The sequence below is a fragment of the Rhinatrema bivittatum genome, chromosome 3 (genome assembly GCF_901001135.1).
Source record: "Rhinatrema bivittatum chromosome 3, aRhiBiv1.1, whole genome shotgun sequence".
Taxonomy (NCBI): Eukaryota; Metazoa; Chordata; class Amphibia; order Gymnophiona; family Rhinatrematidae; genus Rhinatrema; species Rhinatrema bivittatum.
Window position 1 is genome coordinate 154,263,203 of NC_042617.1, and position 15,873 is coordinate 154,279,075.

The 15,873-nt window shown below is 45.4% G+C and overlaps 1 protein-coding gene across 4 annotated transcripts in view; it reads left to right on the forward strand.

The window, feature by feature from the left end:
• Nucleotides 1-15,873, forward strand: part of ERO1B (endoplasmic reticulum oxidoreductase 1 beta) — a 281,408-nt gene that overhangs the window by 199,915 nt on the left and 65,620 nt on the right. For all 4 annotated transcript variants that reach the window (XM_029593832.1, XM_029593830.1, XM_029593833.1 and 1 more), the window contains one exon: nucleotides 7,224-7,470. In XM_029593832.1, coding sequence (XP_029449692.1) covers nucleotides 7,224-7,470 — 247 coding nt within the window. The remainder of the gene's footprint in view (nucleotides 1-7,223; nucleotides 7,471-15,873) is intronic.

The window sequence follows — 15,873 nt, forward strand, 5'->3', positions numbered from 1 at the left end:
ATCTTCGGACGGTTCCCTCCTTTCTACCTAAAGTGGTTTCACAGTTTCATCTTAAACAAACCATATCCTTGCCTACCACGGCGGGTTTGCAGAAATCTGAAGAAGGGCGTTTATTACGCCATCTCGACATTGGCAGATTGCTGCCCAGATATCTGGAAGTGACACAAGAAGTTCGACGGACGGACCATCTGTTCGTCCTGCATAGCTGGAAACGACAAGGGGAAGCGGCCTCTCGGCCCACCATCGCCCACTGGATTAAAGAAGTTATCAGAGCAGCTTATGTAGAGGCTGGGAAGTCTCCGCCTCTACAAGTCAAGGCTCATTCTACCAGAGCACAAGCGGCATCTTGGGCAGAATCCAGGATGCTGTCTCCTGCAGAAATCTGTAAAGCGGCGACGTGGTCCTCCCTCCATACCTTTTCCAGGTTCTACCATCTGGATGTCCAGGCCAGGGAGGACTCGGCTTTTGCGAGGGCGGTACTACATGGGCCTCAGGCAGCCTCCCGCCCAGGCTGGGAGTAAAGCTTTTGTACATCCCATTTGTTCTGAGTCCATCTGGCTACACGCCAGGAAATGTTGAGATTACTACCTGATAATCTCCTTTTCCTTAGTGTAGACAGATGGACTCAGCATCCCGCCCAGCTGCCTGCGTACATGGGTTTCACCGATTCAAGGTAAGCCATGTCATCTGTTTCCATAAGAGCGTACACTCTACCAGGTGTCAACGCCTTCCGGTTGGGAATGCTGGCGGTCTCTGCTACTATCAATCGGTCAGGGAAATCCTGTTTCACTTTTCACTGAGCGTCAGTGCACACATCCATAACAGCTTTTGCAAGGAAGATTACTAAGTTGCTACGCTTCCTGTGGGGATATATATACCCCGTGCTGATGTCAGATCCGTCTCCAATTGCTTGCACGCGGATACTATCCCATTTGTTCTGAGTCCATCTGTCTACACTAAGGAAAAGGAGATTATCAGGTAGTAATCTCAACATTATATTTATTTTCTATCAATTATAATTATCTTTTATCTTGGCTCTGGAGCCAAAAAGTCTAATAGTTATAGCCTTATGCAAATGTGTTTACATATTTCATTCTTATTATAATCTAAAATAGTAGTTTCTATCTTTTGTTCATAGCAAGCATAGAAAAATCAGTAAAGAATATTGTAAGCTATATTGGACAGAGAAACAAAACTTTTGAATTTGTCAATGCTTCCTATTGTACACTCTGTGCAGTTCAGAAAAAATCTAGATAAATGATCACATAAGTATAATCCACTTCTGGAAATCACTTCTTTTCATTTATTTTTGGGAAGTACATTTTAAACGATTGACTTAGCAGTAATTCTGGAGTAGTATTTACAATTAATAGTGTTTGTGTAGATAACTAAAATCTAATCTTATTGCTATGATTATCCTTTAGACTGTTTTCTCAGAAAAAAACTTCTCAAACCAGTCTCATTTTGTTTCAAAAATATTTTCACTTTTAAAGAAAAATAAGGTATAATAAACTGTATCTCTTTACTGCCCTGTTAGTCTGCTTCACCGCATCAAGATCCAAGTATATTTTCCATAGCACTCAGATCGGCATATAGGGCAACGTGGCTTAGGTTGGTTCTAAGCATGTCCAACCTATGGAGCTTTTGGTAGACTAGGAATTTTAATCCTCATAGAATAAGACACACCTTGCTATAGAATCAGATAAGGCTTTGTATTTACTTGAGGCCTGTTCATAGCATAGCATTCCAGCACTGTTGCGAAGTCTGTGGGCAAGTGTGGTGTCCATGCGCCGGTCATGTGTATCCTTGAGGGCCGCTCCCCCCTCCACTGGAATTGTGGTGCGCTTCACAATTGCGTTAACTATGGCGTCTACCTTAGGGCACGCCAGCAGCTCCTTGGATGCCGGGTCCAGAAGGTACATGCCTGACAAGGCCCGACCCCCTTTGAATGAGGCCTCCGGTGTAGTCCATTCCAGATCTATTAGCTGCTGTGCTGCTTGTAGGAGGGGAAAATGATGAGCCGATTGGTGCAGGCCCTCTAACATGGGGTTCATGTTAGGGTCCCCTGGGGTGTCCCGGCCCGGAATAGCCAGTTCTGATAGGCATTGTGAGACCAGGTCTGGAAGATCCTCTTTCCGAAAGAAGCATCTCATGGTCCGATATGGTTCTATCTCCGAGGGAAGTTCTCCCTCCTCGGGGGGGCTCCTCAGCTTCCTCGGAGCAATCCGAATCCCCATACGTGGGGCTTCTGGGTGGCGAGTGGCCGTGCCTAGGTCTTGAGGGTCCAGGGGCCGGATCATCCGGACAGAAAATCCCTTCTAGGAGCAGACTGCATCTGGACAAAGAAATGGATCCCCTTGAATAATTCCACCCAGGAGAGAGAGAGGCCGGATCTGGCCTTAGGGGCACCAGGTCTCTCGGGTTCCCTGGCTGCTCCCCGCGGCCTGCTAAGTCCGGAGTGTTCCCTGAGGACCAGTCCTGTCCTGGAACTCCCATGGCCTCCTCACACTGGGCACATAGTGAGTCTGCTTCCTCACTCTGTGTGGCTCTGAGCAGAGGCTTAGAACTCTTATGCCTGATTCTGGAGGTGCCGGCTCTGCGGACTTATGGGCTCTCTGATGCTCCATACGCTTTGCAATATGTATCGCCTACTAATAAGCGCTTACCTTAGCAGACAGGTCCAGTGCTCAAGTACCCAAATATTTCAGCCGCAGACGGGATCCGCTATCCCAGGGGATCGATGCCCTGGTGCAGCCGTGGCCTCACGGAATCCTGCTATATGCCTTTCCTCCGTGGCCCCTACTGGGTGCCATTATACACAAGATTCAGCGACACAGAGGCCTAGTTCTTCTAGTGGCCCCGGACTGGCCAAGAAGACCCTGGTACGCAGACATGAGAAGACTATTGGCAGGGAATCCGCTACGCCTGCCTCCACACAGGGACCTGCTGTGGCAAGGTCCCATCCTGCACGAGGATCCAGCTCAATTCTCTCTTACGGTCTGGCCATTGAGAGGGCTAGACTGAAGAAAAGAGGATACTCGGAGCCGGTAATAGATACACTTCTCCGAGCACGCAAGTTCTCCACATCACTGACATATATCAGGATCTGGAAAGTTTTTCAAGACTGGTGCGACTCTCACAGCACCAATTCACATGCCGCTAAAATTCCTATCATTTTGGACTTTCTACAAGATGGACTTCAGAAGGGTCTGTCTCTCAGCTCCATCAAGGTTCAGGTAGCAGCGTTGTCTTGCTACGGTCCCAGGCGTGACGGCAACACCATTACCAAACACCCAGACGTTTCACGTTTCCTGAAAGGCGTCAAACACATTCGCCCGCCACTGAAATGGCCAGTGCCCTTGTGGAACCTCAACCTAGTGTTGGAATTTCTAGTGGGATCCGCCTTCAGGCCCCTTCGAGGCCTGTCTCTCCGTTTGTTAACCTTGAAGATGGTGTTCTTACTGGCTGTGTGTTCAGCACACCGCATCTCAGAGCTACAAGCACTGTCCTGCCGTGATCCGTTTCTCAGAATCACTCCAGAAGCTATCCATCTTCGCACGGTTCCTTCCTTCTTACCTAAAGTGGTCTCTCACTTTCACCTAAACCAAACCATATCCTTGCCATCTACGGAAGGTTTGAAGAAGTCAGAAGAAGGTCGAATACTGCGTCATCTCGACATCGGCAGAATACTGGCCAGATACTTGGAAATATCAGAAGCAGTACGAAAGACGGACCATCTGTTCGTCCTGCACAGCGGGAAGAAGCAAGGGGAAGCAGCCTCACGGCCAACCATCTCCCGCTGGATCAAAGAAGTTATCAAGGCGGCCTACGTTGAGGCGGGAAAACCACCACCTCTACAGGTCAAGGCTCACTCTACCAGAGCGCAAGCAGCCTCTTGGGCAGAAACTAGGATGCTGTCGCCTGCAGAGATATGTAAAGCGACGACGTGGTCCTCCCTCCATACCTTCTCCAGATTCTACCGTCTGGACGTCCAGGCCAGGGAGGACACAGCATTTGCAAGGGCAATCCTAAACGGACCTCGGGCAGCCTCCCGCCCAATCCGGGAGTAGCTTTTGTACATCCCACTTGTTTTGAGTCCATCTGCTACACACTAGGAAATGTAGAGATTACTTACCTGATAATCTCCTTTTCCTTAGTGTATGCAGATGGACTCAGCATCCCGCCCGGCTGCCAGTATACATGGGGATTCACCGACTCACGGTAAGCCATGTTTCCTTATATTGGCATCCACCCTGCCGGGTGTCGACGCCTTCCGACTGAGTACACTGGCGGTCTCCAGCTACCATCAATTGGTCAGGGTAATCCTGTTCATTTAAACGATCGGTCAGCTACAGCTTTTGCAAGGAAGATTACTGAATTGCTACACTTCCTGTGGGGGTATAGGTACCCGTGCTGACGTCAGATCTGTCTCCAACTGCTAGCACGAGCACACTATACCCACTTGTTTTGAGTCCATCTGCATACAGTAAGGAAAAGGAGATTATCAGGTAAGTAATCTCTACATTTTATATGAAATTTTGACTTTTATCAAAATCTTTAGCTATTCACCTTTCTGTCATTACAGTTTATAGAAAGATGAAAGCTTTACAGTATATTGTAACTAAGAGGTAAATATTTACAATATTTGTCTTGCTAACTTTGGGAGTTACTCTACAACCAACAAACAATCAAGGAAACCTCTTGATCTGTGGCTTTTTGTGCGGTTGCCAGCTTAGTCAGCCTCTTGTTTTGGCTGACCCTTTCAGATAGCTCCCGTGTTTTTATTCTTTAATTTTCTTTGTCAAACTTCTTTTTCTTTTTATATTTTTTCTGTATCAATACTTCTTTAAAACAGTGCCTTATTGTGCTCACGTTGTGCGGTCTGACCCGTTTTCTAATATAAACTTTTGAAAAGCAATTAACTTAACTTTGTATCTGCTTAATTATTGCCGCTGCTGTTAGGGTCCGCTTCCGCTTGCCCGACATGGCCATGTTTCGGCAGAAAGCTGCCTGCTTCAGGGGCCACGGGAAACCTTTTTGGTATCCAAATTACGGATTTGCCATCAAAAAGCACTTGATTCCTGCTAAAATATGTGAATAACCGATCAATATCATGCTTGTTCCGTCTTATTAATACTATACCACTATTCAAGTTTAAAGTACTTACTGTTGCTGCATCTGAATTCATTACCATGAGCGGCGCCTTCACGTTGAAATCCGGCGTCTCTCTATACCTGCTTTAATATAGCTTTTCTAAGCCATTCACTGGGCCAATCACTTCGTCTCCCTCGGATCCTGGGTGCTAGCACCCTAGGGTGCTCTACTAATTATGCTGATTGATGTCACCTATTGATTCTTATTTCCTTTATCTCTTTTATTGTGCCTCATTATGTCTCTTAATATATGTTTTATGTCATTTATGTGTTTGCAGGCTTGGGTGCTTATTTTTAGAGCCTTAAAAATGCTTACAACTACTTCACATTAACTCGCGTAAACACTTGCTTTTTGGCGGACTTGATGGAGACCTATTAGATGTTCACTTTCTAAAAACCGGGCCTCTTCCCTATATCCTGCGGACTTGATGGGGAACTACCTTATTTCTTTTTCTTAATCGATGCCCGATGTGTCTTATCGAATCCATTTATTTATCTTTTGACCCCATGTGTTTTCACGATGTTACTGCGGTCTCCCCATGATTTTTCTTGTCCATCGTTTGACCCCGTGTATTTAATGATTTCTGCGGTCTCCCTGTGTCTACTTAATGTACCGCATCATTGTTTGTTTTTTTATTATATCTACCCCTGTAGTTACACCATGTCTGCATCATATAATGTTGTCTCATTGATAGCATAATATCTCCTCTGTTTATTAACCATTTACTTGCATGAAGACAACTTTCAATACCGGGGACGGGATCCTTCAGCCGATTGCATAATGCATGTTTTCTTCACTTCTTTATACGGCCGCTGGTGTGTACTGTGGCCAGTGTCTTCTTCTTTTCAATACATTTTGTTGTTAATACATCCCCCAGTCTTTTATAGGTGAGTCATTGCATGTCTACTAAAATCTATTTGTAGTATAGTGATCATGCACTGTGTGGCCAATATTCCTCTTGATATGATAGAGGCCATCTTTAATTTCATAGGACCCAACGAGGGAGAGATGTTCTTATTGTGCAACTTTGACAGATATTTCCAGTTTTATTTCAGCCAAAGATGGACCAATTTATCTCTCGATTTAAACCCCTTGGGGCTACTGTATCCCATGTATAAATGAACCGTTGCTCCATCTGCATGAGTTTGAGGTTCAGATCACCTCCCCTGGGATGCTGCTTTATCTGGAAAATGACTGCTACTTTAAATTCCTGAATTTGATGTCCCATCTCTTGCCAGTGGTCCACCAGCGGCGCCCCTTCTGTACGGTTGCGTAGACTACTCAGATGTTCCTGGATCCTTGTTTTAATTTTTCGTGTGGTCTTTCCAATGTATATCATGTTGCACGGACACCACAGAGCATATACTAAATTGGTGGAATCACATGTGAAATGGTCTTTAAAATAGAACACTCTACGACCTGGAATTTGTAATTGTGAACCTTCATGCATATGTGTGCACACATTGCATTTCTTACATGGGTTATGACCCACTAAGTGTGTCTCCCCATGTTCTTCTTGCACCTGTAGATTAGAGTGCACCACCAGATCTTTCAGATTTCTTGCTCTTGTCAACGCAAACATGGGCTTCTCTTTAAACACCGGGTGCATCTGTAACAGGGGCCAATGTTTGAGGATGCTCTTTTTCAACTTGTGTGTCTGCGGTGTAAATGGTAATACACAAACCAATCTCGAATTGGTTTGTGCCGGTCTTGCTTGTAAAAGCAAGTCTCTGTTTGCCCATCTAGCTCTTTTATACGCCCTTTTTATGACTGAGATTGCAGTTATACTTTAGCAGGACAGTGCTGATATCTAACAACCTCTAGCTAGAGTTAGCCAGATAAGTCTGGTCGATGCAAATGCATATTCAAAAATTACTCAGATAACTCTATCTGGGTATGTACATCAGCACTTTTACCCAGATATATCTCTAAGTTGTTATTTTGTTTATTGTGATAGTTATAGGTGTGCATTTTGCTGCACTGCAATAGCATCTAAACATTTTGATATCTGTATATTTACTGTATATATTTTTCTAAATGTTCATTTTTTTCTTTTACATTTTTTTTAGGTACATGGGGAAAACCTCATTGGGGACCTAATGTAAAGGAATTTACAAGACGCTTTGACCCTGTTGAAACAAAAGGAGAAGGTCCACGAAGGCTGAAAAATCTGTATTTCTTATATTTGATAGAATTGCGTGCTTTGTCCAAAGTAGCACCATATTTTGAACGTTCCATTGTGGACCTTTACACAGGAAACTTGCAGGAGGATGCAGAAACTAAACAGCTATTGCTGGAAATCTTTCAAGATACAAAGTAAGTCTGTATTAAAGGATGACATTTTTATGTAAGCATTTCATTATTGTTAGAATGCTTTTATACTGTATTGAATGAGGCATCATATGAAGGGATCTCTGTGAGGCCCTAATTAGTATGCAATTATTTTAGGTAGGCTTTAGATTCCAGAATCAAGGCATTCACTAGGAAAGGGCAAAAATATATTTTTTAAAATGCTTTTGCTGTGAAAATCAAATAAAATGTTAAAACCATTCTTGGAGGACTAACAGAATACGCATATTGGAGACATTATTGGACAGAGCCCATATTAGAGCTGATAATCTAAAGCTCTTTAGCATGCTCTACTGAGCATATGTGGGCCTTCTCGCATTGCAGTGATCATGCAAAGCCCCCCTCCCTGTTTTTTATTCTGTAGAACACAACAGTTAACTTATTTTACCATCTTCTGATGAAAACATTTTCTCATAAGTGATTTTTTTTTCAATCCTTTCTTTGTTCAAGTGCTTTTCTTCTTGATAGTGATCCCTTAGGTTTTTCAACATCTCTGAAATTTTCTTAAATTTTTGCATGTCTGCTCTTTGAACTAATGTATCAATAACATTCCTTTTTTTTAAAAAAATTGTCATTTGATTTTGCTTCAGTCATTTTTTGTCTGATGTCCCAAAAGAAGGGCAGTAGCTTCCAAAAGTGTCCCCAGTGCAAACGAATTTTGACCATGATGGACCCAGATAGTATATATGTGGTATGCTTGGAGGATAAGCATTGCATCTCTGGTTGCAGCACCTGCTAAAAGATGACTCCCAGAAGATGTTGAAGTTGCTTGAGGTTTATGGAAAAGCTTTTCAAATCAAACATTCAATTCAGCATGAAAAGGCTCACAGTGGATGTTGGTGGTTCATTGACATCTGGGAGGCATCTGACTTCGCTGAAGTCGAGCACCAGTAAGAGCCAGTAAGATAGAGCATTCTCTAGCCGCTCCCCCCCTCCCCGTCTGAAAGCAAATTCTGCTTCATCAGTACCAGCACCGGAGAATTCTAAGTCAGTACATCAAGCAAAGGCAAAGAAACATCAATGTAGCTTCCTGCAAATGCGTGATGCTGGGAGCAGGGAAATATTGGCTGTGACCGTACATCCTCCCAAGTATCCCCATAGAGAGGGCTGTTCAACCTCGAGGTAGTCTGGGGGATTCTAACAGTTTTCAGGTGCCAAAGGTGCAGCCACTAATGCATCTAAATTGTCCCAGGGAGATGTCACCCCCCACTCCTGCTTTCCATGTAGTTTTGGCTTTGACAATTTTTTTTGAGGACAAGTTGGAGAAAAGGATCCAGAAAGCGATGAAGCACAGTCTGACATTGCTATATTAGTATCATTGATGGTAATTCAGAAAGAGGTGGAAGCTCAACTGGCACTTGATAGTATAGCATCTAAGTAGAGACCTAGAAGGGCATCTACACTAGTTCCCACCACACCAGTGTTGATCTCTAGTGCAACAGGGAAGGAAGCTCCACCTCAGAGTGGTATTGGAGACTGGATCCCAGTAATTGAAGGATGACCTCACTGAGAACTTGGCTATTAATCTGGCTCAGACTCTGACATCTATCAAGTCTGAGCATTCTTGGGGGTATGATTATGGATCCAGGGAGGCAATAGATCTTCCCTCAGACCTCTTTCCTCCATGGCAAAAGTGAAAATCTCCACCGGAGGATCTCTCCTTTGCCGAAATTAAGGAAATTGCAGGGACCATTCCATTTCAGTTGCCAAATGAGACAGAGTCCAAGGCATACATCTTCTAGTTCATTAATTCCCCCACCTTCCAAAATGATACTGTGGTAGTGCCTGTCCATAGTATCTTTAAAGAGGTACAGATGAGAATGTGGTACACTCCCCTCTTTTTATCTCCAATTAACAAAAAGATATGCACGGTTTCATGTCTAGGATTTGAAAAACTGCTTTACCAGTTTGTTGTAGACTCCATTGTAAAAAATAAATAAATTGAGGAAATAATCCTTGGTGCCTCTGGGGCATGATTACTGTGCCCTGACTTGGAAGATGTAACAGAATACTATGCTCTCTGCCTGCACAGCACCCAACCAGCTCTTCATGGGCCATTAAATGCGAGACATTCTGCAGAAAGTTACGGTGGTTAGGCTCCCCTTGATCAGGAGAAATGTGGAAAGCTGGAGTTACTAGTGGACAAGTTAGAAATGTGCAAAACATTAGGTTAGATCGGCTTACGTTTTTGATACAGCATTGAAAACTCAGGGGGTCATGTGGAATGATGCACTGACGCGGACGTGCTTCCTGTCTGCTCCAGGCATCGCGCTCCCGAAATCTACCGGTATCACCTGATAATGGCAAGTTACCTGATTAAAAAACCACGGGGTGCCAGTGACTTATGTCGATCATGCATTTTATGCAGCGATCTCCTCAGCCGATGACGTCTCGCACAGGAAAAAAAGAAAAAGGGAAGGCCGCCGATCCCAAGATGGCGACCACAAGCGAGGCGGCACTGAATCCCCCGAGCCCAGCGAACCCGATTACTGTGGCAATTCTTAAAGAAACTATCACGGAAGCGCTCGACGAAAAACTGGCTTCTATATCTTCCCAGCTCTCAGAGGTAATAGCAGCAATCACAGAATTCACACCCCCCCCCCCCCCCCCCCCCCCCGTATTGAGCACATAGAGGGCCGAGTTTCTGCCACAGAGGACGATCTCGTTGCCGCAGCTGCTCAGATCTCGGCACATGAAACCATCTTAAGAGTGCCAAGATAAAATTGATGACCTTGAGAACAGGTAGCGGTGGGCGAATTTACGTTTCTTGGCTTACCTGAGGGAATAGAGGATCGCAATCTGGGAGCAGTGCTGGAGAAATGGCTTCCTGAGATCGTTGGATTAGAGGCCCTGCAAGGCACGTCATGTATTGAAAGGGCCTACCGGTTGGGATCGCGGACGCCGACTGACAGCAGACCGCGAATCACTATTGCAAAGGTTTTAAACTACAGTCACAAGCAGCAAATATGGATAACCTATCACAAAAAATCAAACTTCTGTATCAAGGGCACAAGATTAGAATAACGCAGGACTACTCTGCTAAAGTATCTCAGCAGCGTAGGAAATTCTCCTCGGTGTGTTCCCAGCTGATTAACTTACACACAAAATTTGCTCTTCAATTTCCAGCCACCCTTAAAATATGGAATGAGGGCACAGTCTTCACATTCCAAAGCTCAGAGGAAGCCCAGCGCTATGTGTCAAAGCAGAAGGGCACAGCATAACAATTTTCTATCAGCAGCGTGCTGTGCACTCAATTTGAATCACCAGGAACTGAGTCTCTTTATTTTATTCCATATGATCTCACTACTTAGTGACCTTTGGGAGACAAGGTAACCCAGCCGGAGTGGGTTATGGAGATCCAGGACATAAGTTATAGGACCAGCCGTTCCTAATAATACTGTTTGCTAGGTTTTTTTTTCTTTTTCTGATGGTTTTTCCAATGAATATGAAGGTACTACAGTTATAAATGCGATAGTATTGACATAAATTGGGCAATATGCCAAGTATTGGGTTTATAAGTACATTGTTTCATTTACAAGTTTGGGAGTGGGATGCCTGACCACCCACTGCAGAGATGCGTGACCTCTACCTATCTCTAGTTATGGGGTTAGAGTTTTTTTGAGTTTCTTTCTTTATTGTGGGTTTTTCTGCAATACCAATTGGGATTCTATGCAACTCGGGGGGGGGGGGGGGAGAGGCGTGGGGGAGGGGTTATAGGGGAGAGGTTAGGGTTCAACTTTACAGGGCTAAGCCATTAATAAGGCGAGGCACAATGAGGAGGGGGGAGGGGAGGGAGGACTAAGGGCTCAGGAAAGAGGAAAAATATAGAGATACCTTGGTATCAGGAAGGAGGGGTGCTCATAATGGCAATGAGAGGGGAACGACTGGGAACCCTTTTCATCTGGTCTGTCTTATACTGGCTATATTGTCAGGTCGAATCAAGGGGGGTCACATGACCAAGCTGATATCCTGGAATGTGCATAGCCTGGGATCGCCTATTAAGAGAAAGAAAGTGCTAACTCACTTTAAAAGACTGAAGGCAGAAATAGCATGTGTGCAAGAAGACCCATCTATCTGAGAAAGAAAGTAATAAGCTGAAGAGAGACTGGGTGGGCAATGTCGTCTTCGCTGAGGCGCAAGGCCGGAGTGGCAAAACTTATTAATAAAAATGCAGATTTCCAGCTAGGCAAAACTATTCGTGACTCAGAGGGTAGGTATGTGATCATTCTGGGGAAATGGAAGGGCAAGACTACGCTCCAAATGAACCACCTCAGACATTTTTTGCGCACCTAGGGGCAGATTTTCAAAGGCTACGTGCGTAACCTGAGAAAATATGCCCCTGTGCGCGCCGAGCAAGTCTCGGGGCTTGCAAATATGGGCAGTCCGGGGTGTGATGGTGGGCCCGGGGGCATGACGGCGGTCCGGGGTCGTGTCTCGAGCCCTCCTTTCCGGCCGTGTCGGTGGTTCGCACGCAAGATATGCCTGCCTCTTGCAGGCATAAAAAATAAAATAAGGTGGAGGGGGATTTAGATAGGGCGCGGGGGTGGGTTAGATAGGGGAAGGTGGGGGGGGGCCGGAAAAAAAAGTTCCCTCCAAGGCCGCTCTGATTTACATACCTTAGAGGGGCATTTATACGTAGCCGGGGATTTTAATTGTGTTCATGATACTTCCCTAGATCAGTCTCCTGCAAATTCAAACCATAGCAGTCGCAATCAGGGGGGAGTGGAATACCTTTGTCAACGACTGGCAGATCCTGCATCCAACAAAGAGAGATTTTACCTTGAAACCCCCACGGATCCTTGTCTAGGATAGACTACATACTAGTGGTGAGGGATACATTTGCGCACATAGCGGAAGTGAATATAGAGCACCTGGTGATCTCGGATCACTCGCTCATCTACATCTCTTTGAAATCTAGAGCGGGATCACAGAAAAACAGGATATAACATCTTCAAGAAAAATGGACAGAATACGCCACTCATAATGACCAGCATAAAGATAATGCTACATTATTCTGGGAAACGGGAAAGGCAGTTTTAAGAGGGGAAATTATTGCATATTTCTGCGCCCGCAATAGGAAAATAGACAGGGATATCCTACACTTAGAAGAAACACTGAAAAAAGCGAGGGAGGCATATTTAAGTACAAATACTGATGATAATAGGAGAGCGTATTTTTACATCAGCTAAATATTATCCTACACCTTAGGGCACACAAATCCTTACAAACTGCACAGCACAATTTTTTCCATTATGGGAATAAAATTGGGAGACCTCTAGCAAATCTGGTGAAAACTGTTAGGCAACAAACTTTTGTTAAGTCTATGAAACCTAAACAAGGCAAACTAGTAGTAATGAATGACGAAATTGGAGAAGTATTCTGGATGTTTTATGAAACTTTATATGCCCAAGATACACCCCCTGCTACTGGGAGGGAAGACCGTTTTTTTTCTCTGCTTTTACTTTGCCCCAGGTGTTAGCGTCACATAACCAATTCTTAAATCGCCCCATCCAAACGTACAAAGTAACCACAGCAATCAGTGAGGTAGCAGCAGGGAAGGCCCCGGGACCTGACGGGTTCTCGTATGACTTTTACAAACTGGTCAAGGACCATGTAGCAGTACCCCTTACGAAGTTTTTTATAGAGGGCTTGGAAAAAAATGATTTCCCACCGAACTTTAATAGTGCTCATATTATAGTCCTACCCAAACCGGGGAAAGATCCGACTTTGCCGGAGTCTTATCATCCTATTTCATTGTTAAACAGTGATCTGAAACTTCTGGCTAAGATCCTAGCGAGTAGGCTCACTGTTCTGTTGGCTAGATTAATCTCAGACCCGCAGATAGGATTTGTTAGAGAAAGAAAAGCCATGGGTCATGTAATAAAGCTAATCACAGTCATGAAAAAGTGCCAGGAGCAAGAGACGAAAGCCTTAGCCATCGGATTTGATTCGGAGAAGGCTTTCAACTGCGTGTCATGGCCTTATATGTTCTCTGTCCTACAGAGATATGGCTTTCAAGGGGAGTGTTTGAACTATATCCGGCTGTTATATAGATCACCCGCTTCTCAAATCCTCGTTAACGGCATCAGTTCGGAGCAGATTCCCTTACAGAGGGGAGTGCAGCAGGGGTGTCCCCTATCCCCGTTACTATACATCCTCTCAATTGACCCATTACTACGTAAAATTGACTAGGACAAATTCACTTATTTCAGATGGTGATCCTCCCAAAATGGATGTATGTGCTCCAAATGTTGCCATTATGTCTGTTAATACCGCCCTTAGTAGATTTCTTGGGGGGGGGGGGGGGGGGAGAAGGCTAGAACAGCTTTACATACCTTGCAGGGGACTCACCAAAACGGCAGCTTGGGATGCCCAAGCCAATTACCTGCTGCTCTTGGGTCCCACCTATTCCTTGGAACATGTTGTAAAACCTGGACACCAAAAAAATAATCTTGAACATATGAGGGAAACTGTAAGATACAGTAATAGATTATTAATTGATACTTAAAATCCCGGGAGTCGGTATCAGAGTATTCAGTGCTTTTTTTTGTTCGCGCTCCAGGCGCAAACAAAAGTACGCTGGATTTTAGTAGATACGCGCGTAGCCGCGCATATCTGCTAAAATCCAGGATCGGCGCACGCAAGGCTGCCGATTTTGGGCAGCCGGCGCGCCGAGCCGCGCAGCCTGCCTCCGTTCCCTCCGCGCAGCCTGCCTCCGTTCCCTCCGAGGCCGCTCCGAAATCGGAGCGGCCTCGGAGGGAACTCTCTTTCGCCCTCCCCTCACCTTCCCCTATCTTCCTCTACCTAACCCCCCCCCCCCCCCCCCTACCTTTGTCCGGGGATTTACGCCTCCCGGAGGGAGAAGTAAATCCCCATGCGCCAGCGGGCCGCTGGCGCGCAGAGACGCGACCCGGGGGCGGTTCCGGAGAGCGCGGCCATGCCCCCGGACGAGAGATCACGTGATGCACTGAGGGAGGAGGATGTGATTCCTTCCCTCTCGGCGTCCGGCCTTCAGCATCAAACCCCATCTGCATTGCAAAACCCAGATAAGTTGGCTTAACTTATTCGGGGCATTAGCTCTTCATCTAGCCATTGTTTATTGCCTGGCATGCCAGCTCGCCTTGCGAAACCGGCCAAGGAAAAGGGGAAAGAAGCTCTACTTCCCTCTCCAGACCCTGTCATGGCCGCCGCCGGCCCCAGCAAACCGATTGCCGTGCCAGCGCTTGCCGAGATTAAAGCCGCGGTCTTAGAGACGCTGGGGCCCGATTTAAAAAATATTTCTACTGCGGTTGAAATTTCAGCGGACCTGAATAAATTTGAGCTGTTTCACCGACCTCGAGGATTGTGTGTCAGAGGCACAAGATGGCCTCCAGACAGCACAGCTCGATACTGCTGCACTGAGGGCAGAGGTGGAGAAGAATTCTGCTAAACTTGAGGACCTGGAAAACAGATCCAGAAGGTCCAACTTACGTTTTGTAGGTCTGCCAGAATTGTTAAATGATCACACCCTCCCTGCCCTGCTTGAATCCTGGCTGACTAAGGAGCTCTCTCTTTCCCAAGCACATTGTCGCCTGCACATCGAAAGTGCACATCGGCTAGGCGCCCGGAAACCTGATGCCACTAGGCCGTGAGTAGTGGTGGCAAAAATTTTTAATTTCGCAAACAAGCAGGAAATCATGGCAGTAATGCGGAAGGGCCGAGCACTGCATTATGAGAACCACAGGGTGCTTATTTTCCAAGATTTCTCTGCCGCCGTTGCGGCTCAGAGACTGGCCATGGCTCCGATTTGTTCTCAACTACTGGCGCAGAGCTTTCGAGCCTCTTTGCTCTACCCAGCTCGGTTACGGGTGGCGACTGATGCTGGGGTGTCATGGTACACTTCGCCCCAGGAAGCCAAATCCTTATTGAAGGAGATGGGGTCTGCTACTACTGGATCAAAACCTGTTTAGTTTTCCGGGCAAGACACTTGTTTCAGCAGTGTGTGTGTTCCTGGGCTCACATGGATTCAAGGACTGGATGTTTCTCACTCCCATCAAGAGCTATTTTTTCCTTCACAGTCCAGGCAGTCTGCAGCCTTTTTTTTTTCTGTTTTTGTGCTGTCTGGATTGGAGACTGCATAATTCTTTTTGTTTTCTTTGGTCTCTGCTAGAAGCACCTTGGTAGTGCCAAGTTATTTTCCTAATACATGGACCTGCTCTAATTTAAGCATCATTCTTCAATAATGTATAGTGACATATATATTGTTCTCAATCTTTATTTGGTGAAAACTTCATAAAACAAGATCCCAGAAATATTTTTTCACATTACCCCAGACAATAACCATTTAAAAATACCCATAGTATCTCATACATATAGTCATACTCATTCACA